General features: G+C 40.5%; 1 protein-coding gene across 3 annotated transcripts in view; it reads left to right on the top strand.

The window, feature by feature from the left end:
* ERBB4 (erb-b2 receptor tyrosine kinase 4) overlaps positions 1 to 17,043 on the top strand; it is a 642,433-nt gene that overhangs the window by 360,551 nt on the left and 264,839 nt on the right. For all 3 annotated transcript variants that reach the window (XM_072121352.1, XM_072121351.1, XM_072121353.1), the window contains exon 3: positions 14,077 to 14,263. In XM_072121352.1, coding sequence (XP_071977453.1) covers positions 14,077 to 14,263 — 187 coding nt within the window. The remainder of the gene's footprint in view (positions 1 to 14,076; positions 14,264 to 17,043) is intronic.

Below are 17,043 nucleotides of genomic sequence, written 5' to 3'. Positions count from 1 at the left end.
CTGCCGACGCAGAGGATTGCGGGGCCTACCTCGGTCCAGGTCTAAAAAAGGCCTACTATACCTCTTCCTCCTCCCACCCCTCCTCCACCTCCTCCTCCTCCTCCGAATTACCATCCGTGGGCATGGCGCCATCAGTCGGTAGCTCTAGGCACAGCAGCAGTGCCGTCGCTAAGCGACAGCAGGCGGTGCTCAAACTGCTGAGCCTAGGCGATAAAAGGCACACCGCCCAAGAGCTATTACAGGGCATTCCACATCAAACTTGTTAACTTTGTCGCCACCCTGCTGTGTAATCCACAAAATATACTGGCAAACTTTTATCATTTACGGATATTATTTCAGCGCTTCTTGCGCATCTGTTTACATTCCCCTCACCCGCCATATCCCAAACTTATAAGAACGCTACTACACTTGATCTTATACAAAAGGTTCTTAGAAGTGCTGTTTGGGGAGTAGCCTAGAGACAGGGGCTTGGATTGGCGAAAGCTTGCCTGGCAGCGGAGCGCCAGCTCCATGCCAAGGTCCAACTAACATAGTTTTAACTGCAGCACCTTTAATCTACTACTAGTTCACTGCCTCCATACATGGTCCCCTTATCAAACGAGCTGTGTCAGGCAGAATTTTGGATTGTTTTCATGGCTTCCATGTTAACTTTGTCGCCACCCTGCTGTGTAATCCACAAAATATACTGGCAAACTTTTATCATGTACCGATATTATTTGAGCGCTTCTTGCTCACCTCCTTTGGTTCCTTTGGTTCCCATTGGTTTGAAGCCTGAGTCCATTTAGGGTATGTTGCCATGACACTCTCTAGCCTGCCGCTGCTGCCGCTGCCGCTGCCTCTGCATGCCATCCCCTATAGTGTCAGGGTCAATTATTGGATGTTTTAGATGCTATCTAGCCTCATTCGGTCACTCTGTCATGGCCATGCTGTTGCCCATAATTTTGGCATAATGGTGCGATTAAGCAGCCTCAGAGGCATCCATGCATGCTGCCCCTGCTGTTTCCTGTCCATTTCCGTGGTGTTTCCATCCTTTTCTGAGGTTCCCAGGAGTTTGGCCAAGCTTCCCTGTGCAGAGCCTTGGTCCCCTTGAAAAATGCTCGAGTCTCCCATTGACTTCAATGGGGCTCGTTACTCGAAACGAGCACTCGAGCATCGGGAAAAGTTTGTCTCGAATAACGAGTACCCGAGCATTTTAGTGCTCGCTCATCTCTAGTTGGCACATTAATGTCTGGAAATGACTTGCCACTGGATTGATTGGGCTGTGAAGTGGTATGTGGTTGTTGCTCACAGGAAGCCACCATAGACACAGGATTATGGTTGCTGTTATTTGTACCGTGGGTTTGCAGAATTATGGCTGGCTGTTGCCGACTTGTTGTTGCCATGGCCATGAATGGTAGGGTTGCGGGGGCTGCAGGTTATAGTATCAGGTTGGAGACAGCGCGGCTGCGGCTCGTAGAGTTGGAGGGGCTGCAGGTTGTAGTACCAGGTTGAAGACAGGGCAGCTGCGGCCTGTAGGGTTCGAGGGGCTGCAGATGTTAAACATATGTGCAACTGGTGCAGTCTATTTGCACACGGCACACACAGCTGATACTCGCATCGTAAGGCATTTAACACTCCACATACACAGGACAATAAATCAGACTGCTGGAAATCCACCAGTCTAACACCTAAACGTCCACACAAACCACTGCCTATAGAGAAATCTCCCCCATAGTTTCCATTACTGACCATAAATGTTGTCACAGAATAATAACACCTCCTGCATAAAGTAAATAAAAAAAACCTCTCCCATAGACTTCCACAGGGTCCTCTCCAGACCATTGCTGTAAACGTGTCACTAGATGAAAAAACATATAAATAATAAAAAATGGTGATCGCTTACCTTGGATTCCCTTCTGAAGTGGGTCAAACCCAAAGACCAGTTTATCACAGGTCAGAAGGCCACATAAAAATGAAAGAAATTTCAGCATCCTCTTCTTAGATAAAAAAATAAGTTTGATTAAAAAATCATTAAAAATAGCAAAATAGCTAAGGAAAGGAGTAGTGCGTTCTGCGACAAGTTTCAAGCTCAAATCGTGAGTTTGCCGAGCAGGTTAACGCATTGTGAGTGTTATCGCAGTAACTTAGCCTGCTTGACAAAGAATTCGAGCTTGAAATAGTGCTACTACTTGTGTTAGTTTTTCCTTTTCATGTACACTATTTCAAAGATTTTTGAATAAAAATTATTTTTCATCTAAGAAGAGGACTGTAGTTTCTTTCATTTTTATATCACTAGATCCTCTTACTAGATGTCATATATACAAGACAAAAAAGCCTACTGTAAAAGACACAGTGGAATCAATGGCGATACATTCCCTAAAAGGCTATATTCAGGTGTGATGCTAAAGTTTTTTTATATTTTTGTAAAAATCTCGAAAAAAAATTGAGCAAAATGTAGTTTTGCGTTACCAAGAAATCATTTCAAACCCTCTGCTATGTTATAGTATCTTTCTGTGTGCGGTGTAGGAGCTACATCATGTTCCAGAAAGAAACCTCTGATGGGTGAATCAGTAGCCGATAGTCCTCTAAAGTGAGAGGTCAATGCAGTCAATATAAGTGGTTTATGCGATGCCACTGACAGGCTGTAAATTCCCTGAGTATTGATATTCATTAATGAAGTTGTACCCTAGCGTTATCAGGTTATACAAGAATAAAAAGTCCTGTGGCATAGATGATTTAGCAATGACTGATATATCACACTATTGAGTGGGTGGATGGATGTAATGATGATGTTCCTCTGTGTATGAGGTGCGCAGTATCTGTCCTGTCAGTGCAGTACATAGTCTGATACAGACATTCATCCTCTATAGCAGGACATTATCAGCTTTGTGCATCCCCGGCTGTGCAGTCACTGAGAGAGCAATATTTTACCTTGAAAGACATGGACAGATATCCACTCAGAGCTGACTACAGGCCACGTACTCCATCATAAGCCACCCTCTACACAGGGAATAAATTGATTAAACGAAATAATTTGTCTTGTCTTAATGTTTTATTATTCTGTTCCGGTCACATAAATATCACATTTCCTTCTCGCACTCTCTCCTTTCCCTCCTTGTTCTAAAGCTTATTTTTCTACATCTGCTCATGTATACCTGGACGATTGGATGCTGGAGGTGTTTTTTTCCTGAAGGTCCTTTGACCTACACTTTGACCTAATTGGTCTACACTTCTTTTTATTTTTCTAACTGAGTGGCCTTATGCCCCGTCTGCCCATATTCTTGAACCTACTGTAATCTGCAATATGTTTTCAAGGACCAAGAAGTGGAAGATAGTGATAGAAAATGCTATTTCCTAGCATTTCCCCAATTATATAATGTTTTTGGAAACTCCTTAGAGGTAATCTACCATCGAAATAAAGAATGAAAATTACACTTACAGTCAATCCCCATTACTTTGGTAATCTTCTTATATTTGTTATGCATGCCCTCCTCCCTTCTAAAATCAACTTTGAAAATTATTCTAAGGATTAAAAAGGGTTCTGTTGGGGCATGTGTATCTTCACAGGCTGCTACACTGTCTCCCCTCCCTCTCTGCTTCCCCATCAAATCCCTGCCCGTCTGCTGTAATATCATTGTAATTCAGTATAGTGGCGACTATTAAAGGAGGTAAAAAGTTGTTGAAAGGTCCTCTTTAAAGATGTACCTGTTAAAGACCAACCTTTTTCTTAGGTCTAATGAATATCTGCTAATTTTATAATAATTTGGAATTTAAAATGCTTGTGGAATTAAACAGTGGGGGTATTTATCATATGCCAGTGCTCATGCTGATTGCACTACCACAGCTTTTTCACCAGTTTTGGGTCACTGCTGTACTGTGTCTGCTGCCACACAAACATCTGTACCTAAAGGGGAGTTTCCGTGCATCGGGTGTCACATTTATATTGAAAGTCCGACATAGTTGTGGTGCACACCCGTTACACTGAGTTTACAAAAAAATGTTTGCACTCAGTTTAAGCATGATTGGTGCATGTAGGGTGTTCTTCAATAATCTGGCACACTCTGCACATTACGTGCTGTTTGCCTCACTATTAATAAATGTTCGCCTCTTATCCCCTTCAGAATCTACTATATTTTGCAGAATAAAAGGCAGTTTGCAGAGCTCTCTACATGGGTTCTTTCTGCAGTGTTCTGAGCCTGTGTACTATACCCAGGTCAGCCCTGCTGAAGGCTGTATTAAACCACTTTTTCTATACAGTATTTTCCTTTGACTGAGCTGGGGGTATATTCTGTGGATAGCTGGATGACTTCATCTGGAGCTGGAAACCTACTCCTCACTTCAGTCAAGTGCTCGGTATTCTGGTTGCTTGACTTATTTTGTTCTATATTCTCTACCCTTGCTATATTTTATACTACTCTTTGCCTCATGATTCTGTACCTCGCCGGCCATGTTGGTTTTGACATGATTATTGTATTACTCAGAGTAGGAACTGTACTCCAGTTGGGGCAGAGACAGGGTTTGTGAGTTGGTTAAGGGCCTGTATCTTTCTCTCTGTTTTTAGAGTGGGAATATACATTAACAAGCAAAAATATCATCTGTTTTATAGGAAAACAAATGGAGCTGAATAAATTAATACTGCCTTATCTTGAGCATACAAAAAACGTCTAATGGGTTTCTTTAGTTTCTCTCAGCCTTTTTATCCATTAATTGCCCTTTTCCCTGTTTTTGCAGTTTTACTTCCCCCACCAGACTATTTACCCGGATTTACCTTGTCCCCCGCCTGCTTGGCGGTCTGTTTTGCCTCTCTCTGTTTGCTAATAAATAGCACTGATGAAGATCCACATCAGCCTCCCGATCCCTGTTCACAAATGCCGCTGATTAGCTTTTTGTCATGCTTTCAAATCCCATCTGAGTTGGAGATTTTTGGACATCGTTTTTAGGCTGTATCACCCGCTGCTTTTCTAAGCTGCTTCTGTCATACACGAAGCCTGGCTCAAATGCTTTATTTACTTCTCCTGAACCGCCTGATAAAAATAGCTGAAGAATTTATTATCACAAAAAAGCTTTTTATGTTTTATACTTATATATTCTTGTTTGTAATCACCTGTTTAAACATGTCCCATCAGGTTCACAAAAGGCTCGTCTTAATTTGATTAGCTTTAGCTGAAGCCCTAAGTGAATTCAATAAAATCTGAGTCCATGTTCACATGGCATAGCTGTGTGCTTAGCTCTTGGAAGAAAACACATGTAGTTTTTGTACTGCTGAACTCTAGACATTCCATGTGCCAGGGTTTTTATAGGACCTAAAGTGCTAAAGGATATCCAACCAACTAAAAATACCTTGTAATATGAGAAATATGACAATTAATGGAAAACATCATAGTTTCACTATATAAAGACCTGTGTCAGTCATTAGAGGCATTCTTAATGATTGTGGCATCTCGCAAGTGCCTCACTTGAAATGTATGCATTTCCGGTATTGAAAAGAAAGCTTTCAACTAAACTTGCACCAATTTTTTTGCCTTGGTTTATGGTAAATTTATTGAACAGAGTGTTTTGGTTTACCTTGATTCGTGCCCTAGTCCGCTCACTTTTATGAGAAATTGGTAAGTGGGGCATAAAAGGTTGCAAAGGTACAACAAGAATTGGGACCTTTTGCACTTCGCGTATGCGCAAAACATGATAAATTACCTACCATAGCTTGAGTCTACTTTCCTATTATATGAAGATAAACTACCACTTTGGAAAAGTAAAAAACACCTACACATACTCGCCTACTCTCCTCTTCATCTTGATCCCTGAGCTTGTCTTCACTAATCTTGATACGCTGGGATTGCCTAGGAAAAAAGCAGCTCAGAGTGTGGTGACGAGATGTCCAGCGCTCCAGGATGCTGATTATTCACTCCCCCTGTGTGACATCACACTGCCTCTCCAAAATGGAAGAGGGAGGCATCTATCAAGCAGGAGATATGCTTCATACCTCTCATGCAGGGAGAGGAAGGTTTGAGGGGCGTGAATAATTAGTAGCCTGGAGCTCTGGACATAGCTCCTCAAATTCCAGGCTGCTTTTTGTAACTACAGCTAAGGCAGATACTTACTGCAGAGGCCACAGGCAGTGATTGCCTGTGCAGGTGTTTCCTGGTATATTCAATGTAGACAGGATACTATTGTGGAAATTAATGGGGGCCCAGGTAGTATCTAAGTGTCTGAGGACTGGAGAGGGGAGCACTACTCTTTTGTCTTCACCCATTTTGCTACGATTTGTTAGACATTTCCATGTCCCTTTAAATGCTGTATAAAAATTCAACTGGATAAATTGTTGCTAAAAAACTCACAATCATGCATATGTTCTGAAAATAAAATGGATTAATATTTTTTTGTTTAGTGTCGCAGTGTCATCTGAAGAAGTTAGATGAAGATCTAGAGGTTTTAGGAGGCTTTATTATTCTCTGTGTGTTTCCTGGAGAATTGAATAAAAACATCCATTGAAACAAATTTGTTACATTATTACCAATGTCAAAACACATTTCTCCCTCGCTCCGAACTGCATTGCAAATAAATGTGCGCTGTTATGAGGGGAAGTAAGATATCCTGCAGTGGGAGGAGCTACATAGGTGCCGTGTTATTTATAATGGGATGTGTGCATGGAACGTGAATCATGAAGGTAGATTTGCATACAACGGCTGAGCAAGGTTATCTATTATCCGATGCCAGGTGGAACAAAATTGGAAAGAAGAAAAATATTGAAAGGAACAGGATATTAATTTTAATTATTTTAATTTTGTGCTAATCTCATTTATGACCTTGTAAACAACAACCATGAAATAATTTCACTGCTATTTACACTGCAAACATTGTGTTTTCTGCTAGAGGATTATACCAGCTCTTTGAGAAGGATTGGTTTGTACATTGTTGTGGTGACACATTGAAGAGAAATTGGCACTGGGCCCTTCTAGAAAATGTAAATATTTTCCCATAGGAATTTAATGGTTAAGTGTTAGAGAAAGTACATCCTTCACATCCATTACATGAACATTAAAGATGATTTGTTCCAGTTGTAATTGTAGCTGTTCTGTACTGATTTTGTTAGCTGTTTACTGTTCATACCCTCAAGCCACAAAGTCATATATGGCAGAATTAATATTATAGGGTATACAAAACATATTTTACAGGTGTTAAACTCTTTTACCATAGTATATTAAGTCTCAAGATATTGCCAAAATTATAGGAAAAAGAACTGAAGCAGATATTAATTTGGGCAATTTGGATGGTTGTGCTAGACCCATGACCATCCAGGGCCCATGATACTTATGTATCCAGTGGAAAGACAGTGGGGGTCATTTACTAAGGGCCCGATTCGCGTTTTCCCGACGTGTTACCCGAATATTTCCGATTTGCGCCGATTGTACCTGAATTGCCCAGGGATTGTGGCGCACGCGATCGGATTGTGGCGCATCGGCGCCGGCATGCGCGCGACGGAAATCGGGGGGCGTGGCCGAACAAAAACCCGACGTATTCGGAAAAACCGCCGCATTTAAAAACTGAAAAAGTGTCGCTTGGGGAGCGCTTACCTTCACCTGGTCCGAGGTGGTGCATTCCGGCGCGATGAGATGACTTTCAGCGCAGCAGCGCCACCTGGTGGATGGCAGAAGAACTACATTCATAAATCCCGGCCGGACCCGAATCCAGAGCAGAGAACGCGCCGCTGGATCGCGAACGGACCGGGTAAGTAAATCTGCCCCAGTAACTTACATTAACTAAAAACAGTGCAATCTTCACTTTGTGCATTTTGTCTGTGTAGCGTGCAGGGGTCGCCAGATTCAGGATTTTTGGTGCACGTTCTTCATGAATATGGTTCCCCCTGTACTACCCCATAAGAGTCAACCACTTTTTTTTTTGGTGCACCTTTAACATTGGGTGTGCAGCACATTTATGTTATGTTGTGGCGCATGATCCGACTGACCACAGGAAAGCCTGTTTCAGTGCAAAATTTAGTGTTGCATTAAGAAAAGTGCAGCTGCGCAACAAAACGCATGCGTGTGACACAAATGAGGTGCAGACAATTCTTTAACTGTGCAAGCAGTTTGCATCTAAAAGAATGTGCAAAATCTGCCAGAAAACTGGCACACTGCCCTTAGTAAATGTGCCCCAATGTTGGTGAACTAAAGACGGGTGTGGTGTAAGATTGGTAAAGTAGATGTAATTTCCTCCGCTATTTTATACCACTGTAACATTTTTGAACAACATTTTTTAGGTAATTGATAATCTCTTTTAATAAATTATTAGCCTTTTATGGCTGGGCATCTTTATTGTATAATATAAGCTCTGCACCGATGTTCCCTATAGAGCAGTGGTGGCGAACCTATGGCACGGGTGCCAGAGGCGGCACTCAGAGCCCTTTCTGAGGGCACCCGGGCCATCGCCTCAGCACACCAGACAGAACTCAAAGAATCTTCCTGCAGTTCCAAGTAACTTAAAAGATGCTACTTTCAGTCATATTTTCATACTTACTTCGCTACTTGGGACTGTAGAAAGAGGGAGAATGAATAGACAGGGCCGAATTACCCTTGGAGGACCTCCTGCATTCTCTGTGTACAGAGGGACACTGAAAAGAAGCTAAAATGATGAAAATTTTCCATCTTTCTACTGTGTTGGTGTCCTCAGGAGGCCAATATGATTGAAAGTTATTGAAGAACAGGGAGCAATAAGTTACTGCTTTAATTTTTGGTTAGCACCTTGCAATAAATAAGGGGATTTATCAGTGCTATAGAGGATGGGTAGCATTGTCTGATATAAAGGGTAGGCAACAAGGCGCCAGTATGTTTGTGTTACACTATTGAGCTATTTTTTGGGCTATAAACACAAGGCCAGCCCTACGCAGCTGGTGATTATACGTTCAGACTGTGGGACCTGATGTTTATTTACATCTATCAATGAAGCCCCGTCGTGATGCTCTCAGTATGCGTCTATATCAAGTACCACCAGCATGAAATAGAAATGTAACATAAATGTGATCAATATAAAGGACCCGTTCCCCAAAGCCTGGATCATCTGTGAGAGATTGATTGAGAAAACAGCGTCAAACAGCATCTCCGATCTTTCACCACAGAGCCAGATGTTGCTCTTCCTCAGACGGCGGTGCTGCCTGCATCAACCTCTCATCCCTGCAGGCATAATGGATCCAACAAGAATTCACATTTCTCTCAAGCGTGTCCCATGAAACAGCTTAGCCCGCCACGTGCATGTGATCTACGGCACCTCTTGAGATGTAACATTCAGAAAACACTTTGAAGAACAGGAGCATGATGAAGTGGCTCCTCTTGTGAGCAGATTGTTTTAAACCACTGTTTATACTAGATGTAGCTTTACATCCTGAGAAAAGAGTTTAAGCTTTGTGACCTTTTTGTTATGTTCTGCATGGAGTATTCAAAGTATTCTATAAATGAACAACAGTTTGAATTTATATGTATCTTACATTCAGCTACTTAGCAGAGTGACCATAAGTGACTACAATCGATAACTTTTCATAAGAGCAGTCAAAAGTTTTATTTTTTAGTTTTTGCATTATCTTTATGCTTCAAGGGCCATATTTAGTAAGGACCTTGCGTCTTGTGCCACTTATGTGTCACAAGCATGCGAATTCCATCAGAAGTGTGTCGCACGCCCCATTTTAAAGGTACAACAAAAAAAGTTGGTGCACTCTGCACACTACACAGGCAGACACAACATAGTTGTGCAGTTTGCATAGTTTTTAGAAAATGTGCCCCAATATGTAGAAGTGAGCTGAAATCTGTAAAGGTGTTGTGGTCCTTGGGCAGATTTTGATGCTGGTAATAGGTCATTAGATTGGAACCAGGTGGTCGTACACCTTGACCCCACACCAAACTATTAGATGCCTCCTTTGACAAAACCTTTACAAGGTATGGAAGTTAATATCCATCCCATGTATGGCAACAGTGACCCAAATCTGAATCTCTGCTGCTTATTATTGCTTCTATGCAGTGGACAGATTCATAATTTTTTGCCTAATTCACTGTATAATCCCCTGATTTTTCTCTGCCAGAACAATTAATGTGTTTGGGTCCCATTTCCCTAGGCAAACAAACATCTTATCTGAAGAAAGAAGATAAATCTGGATAGCTCAGATGCACAGATTCACCATTAGTTAAAGACCATTTATAACATCATAAAATCTTATAATGCAAGGGGTAATTAGTTCACCTTCTAAGGTATTTGCATACCACAAAATGAGATCTAACAATCAGAAAATTAAAGGGAAGCTGTCACCAAATTTTAACTAATAAACTTAATGACAGTTTCCCATAGTACTAAACTAACTATTGCCCACACTGTTTATTGAAAAAATAAAGGCTTGTTTCCTATCCCTCGAAAATTAACTTTGTTAATCTACCTTTCCCCTCACTTCGGCAGTGCTGTGCAGAGGATGACATCAGTTGAAGGGCAGGGGGATTAGGGACTTGCGCGAGACATGGACTGAGTCTCACACTGCCTCTTGAATAACACATGACACTTGTGACTCACTGCTACTTCTGCCAGGGTGCCCGGTAGGATAACAAAGTTTGCTTTCTGGGGATAGGAAGCATGCATTTTTTAAAGCACAAGAGTTAGTAGAAAACAGTAAGATAGGGCAGGATGACATATTAGTGTTATGAGAGTTCAATGCTGTGTGAACTATAGTGCATATTACCCAGGGGAAACAAAGGGAGGCAGATGCAACAAAAGATTTCTGTATCTCCCACTAAAATGAGCGGAAGCGTTGCAAAAATTTCTGCACACGATAAGTACATGGACTTGGAACTGGGAGTGGACATTGCAAGGTGCTAGTTATACAGGTTATACAAGGTGCTTCATTATCCCTTAGGAAAGTCCCAAAAAGGCCAAGAGCGCATGATCCTGTAAATCCCATGTACATAATCAAACCCATAATTCTATTCTCTGGTCTCTGATTTTAGCAAAGGAGGGTACAGGAGCGTTATTCTCATGTAGAGACACAATGGATCTGCACCCATCTGACTTTTAGTCAGTGGTCTTATAGTTCCTTGCTTCTAGAATTTTACTTAACTTCAGTGCACGTGATGACAGGTGGAAACTCATAACTCACATAACTTTTTAATCACTTTAGATCTCAAATCCTTGAAAAATGATTGATGCTTTCTTGTGTCATCAACTTATTTTTTGACAATGCCCATCATTTACACATTTGCATGTCTAAGCAGAGCACAAGCAAAATCAATCTCTTTCGTACGCCCTTGGTGCATGCATGGCAAATTTGTTTACAAAAAAAATTAAAACAAAAACTGCCAGATAATACTGAATTTTTGATAGTGAGAATAGCATTGTCTTGGATAAAAATTAAACTGAAACAGTAGTTAGATTTGTGTGTGGCAATGCCTTGTAATGAACTGACAGCTAAATCTATACTTACAAGCTGGAACATTACAAAATGTCATCTTAGTCTCATCCCCATTCAGATGTCATTCTGAAGCCCAAAATACTTCACAACTGAACTAAACCATCTGTACTAGACTTGAGGATTGTAGTATAATTGGGTTATGTTCACACATGGCAGATTCTATGCAAAGATTTCTGTGACAGAATAATCTATTCCATACATCTGAACTGAGATATTTCTATAGCATATGCTTGGATTCAGAGAGATCCAAAAAGATGAATGGACAGTGTCAGAAACCTCTGCAATAAATGTGCCACTTATTCGGCCACACTCAATTTGCAATCAGTTTCAGATCAATGGGGGTCAGACAGCTGTAAATCGCATTAATAATCTATTATGGCACCCTATGGGCACCGGGAACTATATAGATGAGTCCTGTCCACTGCAATTTTAATGTAAAATGTCTGCCAAGCTCATATTCACTTTTATAGAAGCTGGGCTGTAGGTCGCAGTCCTACTTGCTCTGTTATCTTCTAGGGTTTTGTCCTGAGTCTGTGGTGACCCAGAACAGCTGAATGGTGTAGGGTAGGATAATGTACCCCTATCCATATGATACTGACTGTCCTGCAAAAAAAAAAATAATATAGGGCCAAAGAACCCCTTAAGATTGACCCCATGCCCCAACTGTTATAGAAAGGTTCCAAGCTCTGTCATCTTCTAGGATTTGGCCCTGGGAGCATACCAGAAGAGCTTGGAGTGGAGTCAGGGTATTATACTTCCTATTATACTATTGACCTACTTGAAGAAAAATGGATATGGGGCTAGGCAAACCCTTTGAATAACCATCTCTCCACCCTCCGGCTCTGACGTCACCGTCCGGGAGCAGGAGTAGGCTTACAGCAAGGATGGCGGAATAAATTAAAAACCGGGGATGCCAAAAGGCATGATAAATTGAGGCCCTTTCTCCCATTCTCCTTGGCAAATATGTGTGATGTAATCATAAAACCGAAATAATGCATTGGGTAATAAGGTTTTTCCCCATGAAGCAATCCAGAAAAACATCACTATTGACCATTGGGACCTCAGGGTATCATGAAAATTGGAGTCTCTAAGTCACATAAAGTAAGTAACTGTGGATGTGGATGCATAGATTCCAATCACTGCTATAGGATCTATAAAGTACATCCCTGAACTGCTCTCCATCAGTCCCAAAGATAAGACATAAATAGTGATCACACAACCACAGGGGACTCCAGGCCCACCGTTCATGTGACTATGAAGGAACCTAGTGATTGGTCCGTCAGTAATCACACACTTATTACTTATCCTGTTAGTAGGCTTGGAAACAAAACCAATACCTGTCTGGGACTTTGTCCTTGTGTTTTTATAGTGTAATTCGTTTACAGTGGCCAAAAATATCACATGTGCAGCTCAATAAAAGGAATAACATGGTATCTGACCTATAGATGCTGAAAATAAATGAAAGAAACTTGAGGTGACTGAGTAATCTGTAATTCTCATGAGAACACACTGATTTCGCTTTTTCATAATATCTGTAATGGAAGATTAATTGCCACCATGATCCTACAGTTGACAAGTGAAAGAGGTTGTGTGCTTTGTCCCTGACAAAGAAAAAATTAACTGCCCCTAAAGACAAAAAGAATAAACTACACAAACTGGAGCAGAAACACTATTACTGACATGTACACATATAACTCGCCCTGACATATCGTCCTGTAGACTTCAGAGAGGGTAGAATTCTATTACATGTTTATACATTTCAGTTGTAGTATGACACATATTAGTTTAAAATAGCTACATGTTATGAAGGAGGTGTCCTATAATGTTGGTTCCATTAAATGGGTTATCTCTCTTTTTAAATGGAAGTTTATTCTGTGGTCAACTGATTGATACACGTCTAGCTTCAGAAGGCCAAACAATGATATATTATCAATGGAGGAATGTGTTTTCAAACAGTTTTTTATTATGGTCAAATATATAAAACATTAAAGACAACACAATTGTAATGGGACAATCTATTGGAGCTGACAACATCAACATCACAAGAAAGAATATGTGAATATGTGCTTAGTGTACCGGTAGTAAATTTATAGAATCTTCGATTGTTACAGTTGGATAGGATAAGATAAGAGCATAGTGTAGGTTGTTCAACAATTACAAACTGGAGAGAAAAACAGAAAAAAACTGATGTAAAGAAGAGGATAAGAAATAGAAGAGGAAAGAATGTGGGGGGAGGGGTATGACCACTGTACAAGGCATTGGTTCAGCCTCACCTGGAATAGTTCAGTTCTGGGCAGAAGTCCATAATAAATAATAATAATTCCTTTGTTTCTATAACGCACACAGATTAGCAGCGCTGCACAAAGCTGGCCAAATCGGTCCCTCAAAAGGATGCCCTGGAGCTGGAAAAGGGTACAAACAAAAGCCACAAAAATGATAAGGCGAATGGAGGGTCTCAGTTATGAAGAAAGATTAAATAAATTAGATTTATTAAGTCTCTAAAAGAGACGACGAAGGTTGGGACATATTTAATTTGTATAAATATTTGACTGGTCTGTACAAATGTATGCTGGGGAGTTTTTCCAGATAAAATGACGTCAAGAGTATAAGCAAAATTCTGGAATAGTTTATATATTCTAAGGTTTTATTTTATTCTCTTTTAGTCAATACGTGAGGTGACCGGATATGTCCTCGTGGCTCTTAATCAGTTCGACTACCTTCCACTTGAGAATCTGCGTATCATTCGTGGAAACAAACTTTATGAAGATCGCTATGCGTTAGCCATTTTCCTCAACTACCTGAAGGATGGAAAACATGGGCTTCGGGAGCTTGGATTAAGAAATCTTACCGGTGAGTCCAATGAACTATAAGTTCTTTCATTTTAGGTGCTGCTAACAAGATGTCCTTATAGCTTTTTTATCTCTTTGGCTCGATGTCATTATGCTAGGCCAAGAAACATTAGGTTAAATATGAAAGCGTGCCCTGCAGGCACAATGTCTGACTGCATAAATCTACAGACACAGTGCCAACATTTCTCATATAATTTCGGGAGACTTCAAATTACACAATGAATAAAACGTCTTTGGCAGCTGAATGTACGGCAATCCACTCCACTTATATATATATTACACAATTATTTTACATTGTCAACAAAACATGCTGTAGGAAAGTGCATATTACCTAAAGAATATTTAGGAAAAAAAAGGATTTTGAGAATGCGTAATTATTAGCCTCAGCATTAGGTTACAACTAATTCTCTCCCTAAATTGTAATTGCTCCTTAGAAGTAATAGATGTGCCGTATATCAGATCAGAGTGCTACTTCTTGTTTACTTTTGTCCCTGGACTTTTCAAGACTTTGTCTATTACTGGTGTGATTCCGGTGCTGTGTTCAGCACTCTAAACATTAAAATTGACCCATTTGGCACAGAAGTCCCAAAAAGTGTCAATCTCTATGACATACATCAGAAATTGAGACTTCTTCATGCCTTTCACACCAGGAAACTGGTGTCGACCACCCAGTGTTTTGGGGGATATTTCTAAACAATATAAACTTCTTGGGACTGGTTTGAAAGGTGATTTTAATTGGAACTTTGAAGGATTAATCTAATGCATGATAATATTATCAGCATTATGATCAAAGGGGCCTAACAAACTGGTTGTTACTAAGTAATTCATTAAACAAAGTTAAAGTGTTTTTGTTGTCTATCATAGTTAGTACTTGGGTAATGTTGACTTTGTAGGCAAGCACAATGCTGTGGTGGCTGTCCAATAGTTAATTGGGTTTCTAAAATCAGATATTTTAAGTTAATAGGGCTTTAAGAATGAAAATAAAAACAAGGCCGAATTCTTCCAAAAGAATACCGCCCTTGTCCAAATTTTCTTTAAAATATTACAGCTCAGTTTCATTCTCCTGCTGATCTGCAATTCCTGATGTGCAATAACCCATGGTCCATTGTTTTTGGAAAAAATCTTGTTGACTGTGTGAAATTAAGGTGTCATTCAGTGATAAAGGTAATTAGCAACCATCAATCTAATACATTTCATCCAACACATCTTTATCACCAATTCTTCATATTTAGAAGCTGAAAACATTCAATGAGCGGTAACAATTGTCTTTTGATCCCGGCATTGACTGCTATTTGGTTGAAATGGACTCCAAATTGAGATTTGATATTCTGAACTGACTGTTACAAAAGGTTTTTCATTTAGTGAGGTTCAGTAGGCCTTACAGAAGCATTTTGCAGTCAGTATCTGATAAAGAGTAAATTTACTATTAATACCTTGTGTTCTAAAAGAACAAACAAACTGCTTACACATGTATTTATAAAGTGCCAGTTTTGTGCAACAACTGCATTGTGTCCGACAAGACTGAAAAACTGTGCACCACAAGGGGCGTTTCGATGCATAGTTGGATCTTGGGCCACGATTCTGTCTGCGCCACAATTCTAAAGCATAAAGAAAGTGCACCAGAAAAAAAGGTGCATTCTGCTGGAGAAGTGCATATATTTCATGAATCTGGTGCACACTGCACCCTCTACACCCTGAACTAGTTTTGATAAATGTGAGCCAATTTGGGCACATTTACTTACAGTGGTGAAAATTGCACAAAATGAGGTTTGCCTTTGTAAAGTGCAGCGTGCGCCAGATTCATGAAGAAAGGGCGCCAGAAATCATGAATCTGTTGCTTCCCTACACTGGCCCGACAGAGTTCACCAACTTTTTTTGATGCACCTTTTACATAGGGCGTGCAACAGAGTTTACATGATAAATCTGGCACACGATCCGACTGAGCACCAGAACGCCCCCTAATTTGTGTTGCATGTTGTACGTTGCATGATGTCAGCTGCGCCGCAAAAGGGTCGCGAGTGACACATTTGTGGTGCAGACACTTCTTAAATACCATTGCAAGCAGTTTGCACCTAAAAAAATGCACAGTATCCACCAGAAAACTGGTGCACGGCCCTTAGTAAATGTGCCCAGTTAATTTCTAAGCTTTTGGATGTATCTAAGCTTTGGTTCACCAATACCGAAGTTAAAAAGTAGTACCTTCTCCAACATGCAAATTCAGAAGTAGGAAATATTAATCGAATGTATGGGTAGAAGTCACACTCTGGTCCTATTGCTTGAGTGGGACCTAAGGTTGGTGGCTCCTGGAAGTTAGATTCTGACCTGTGGTCACCTTTACGCTGATTGTCAGGGATCTCAGAAGGCTTATCCGACAGTCTTATTCTGCACCAAAATTCATCATCACAGTGATAAATCTGGCACAGCAAAAGTCTAGTGCTTTCCAGCTAGAGACTGGTGGAACCTGAGACACAGTGTAAAATCCCCCCATTATGCTTTAAAGAAAATCTACCATAAAAATCAAGCTTAAGGTGGTGTATCTGGAAGCCCACAGTGCTGCAGTGTCACATGTGAGACCTGCTCTTCTTATTGTAACGACAAAAAATACATCACTGAGGGGCTCTGGAAACCACAGTTACGGTGCCTGGTTCTATAAGTAAGCGTCCCTGATTTATCATGATGGATTTCAATGGTAGATTTCCTTTAAATATTTTGTTTCCCAAAATTATTATTAAAATTTAAATCAGATTCTGCTTCTGGGTACGTTAAATCTGCCATAACCCT

The sequence above is a fragment of the Engystomops pustulosus genome, chromosome 8 (assembly GCF_040894005.1).
Source record: "Engystomops pustulosus chromosome 8, aEngPut4.maternal, whole genome shotgun sequence".
In the NCBI taxonomy this organism is placed as follows: domain Eukaryota; kingdom Metazoa; phylum Chordata; class Amphibia; order Anura; family Leptodactylidae; genus Engystomops; species Engystomops pustulosus.
Note: the sequence above shows the minus strand (reverse complement) of the source record. Positions and strands in the feature narration are given on the sequence as shown.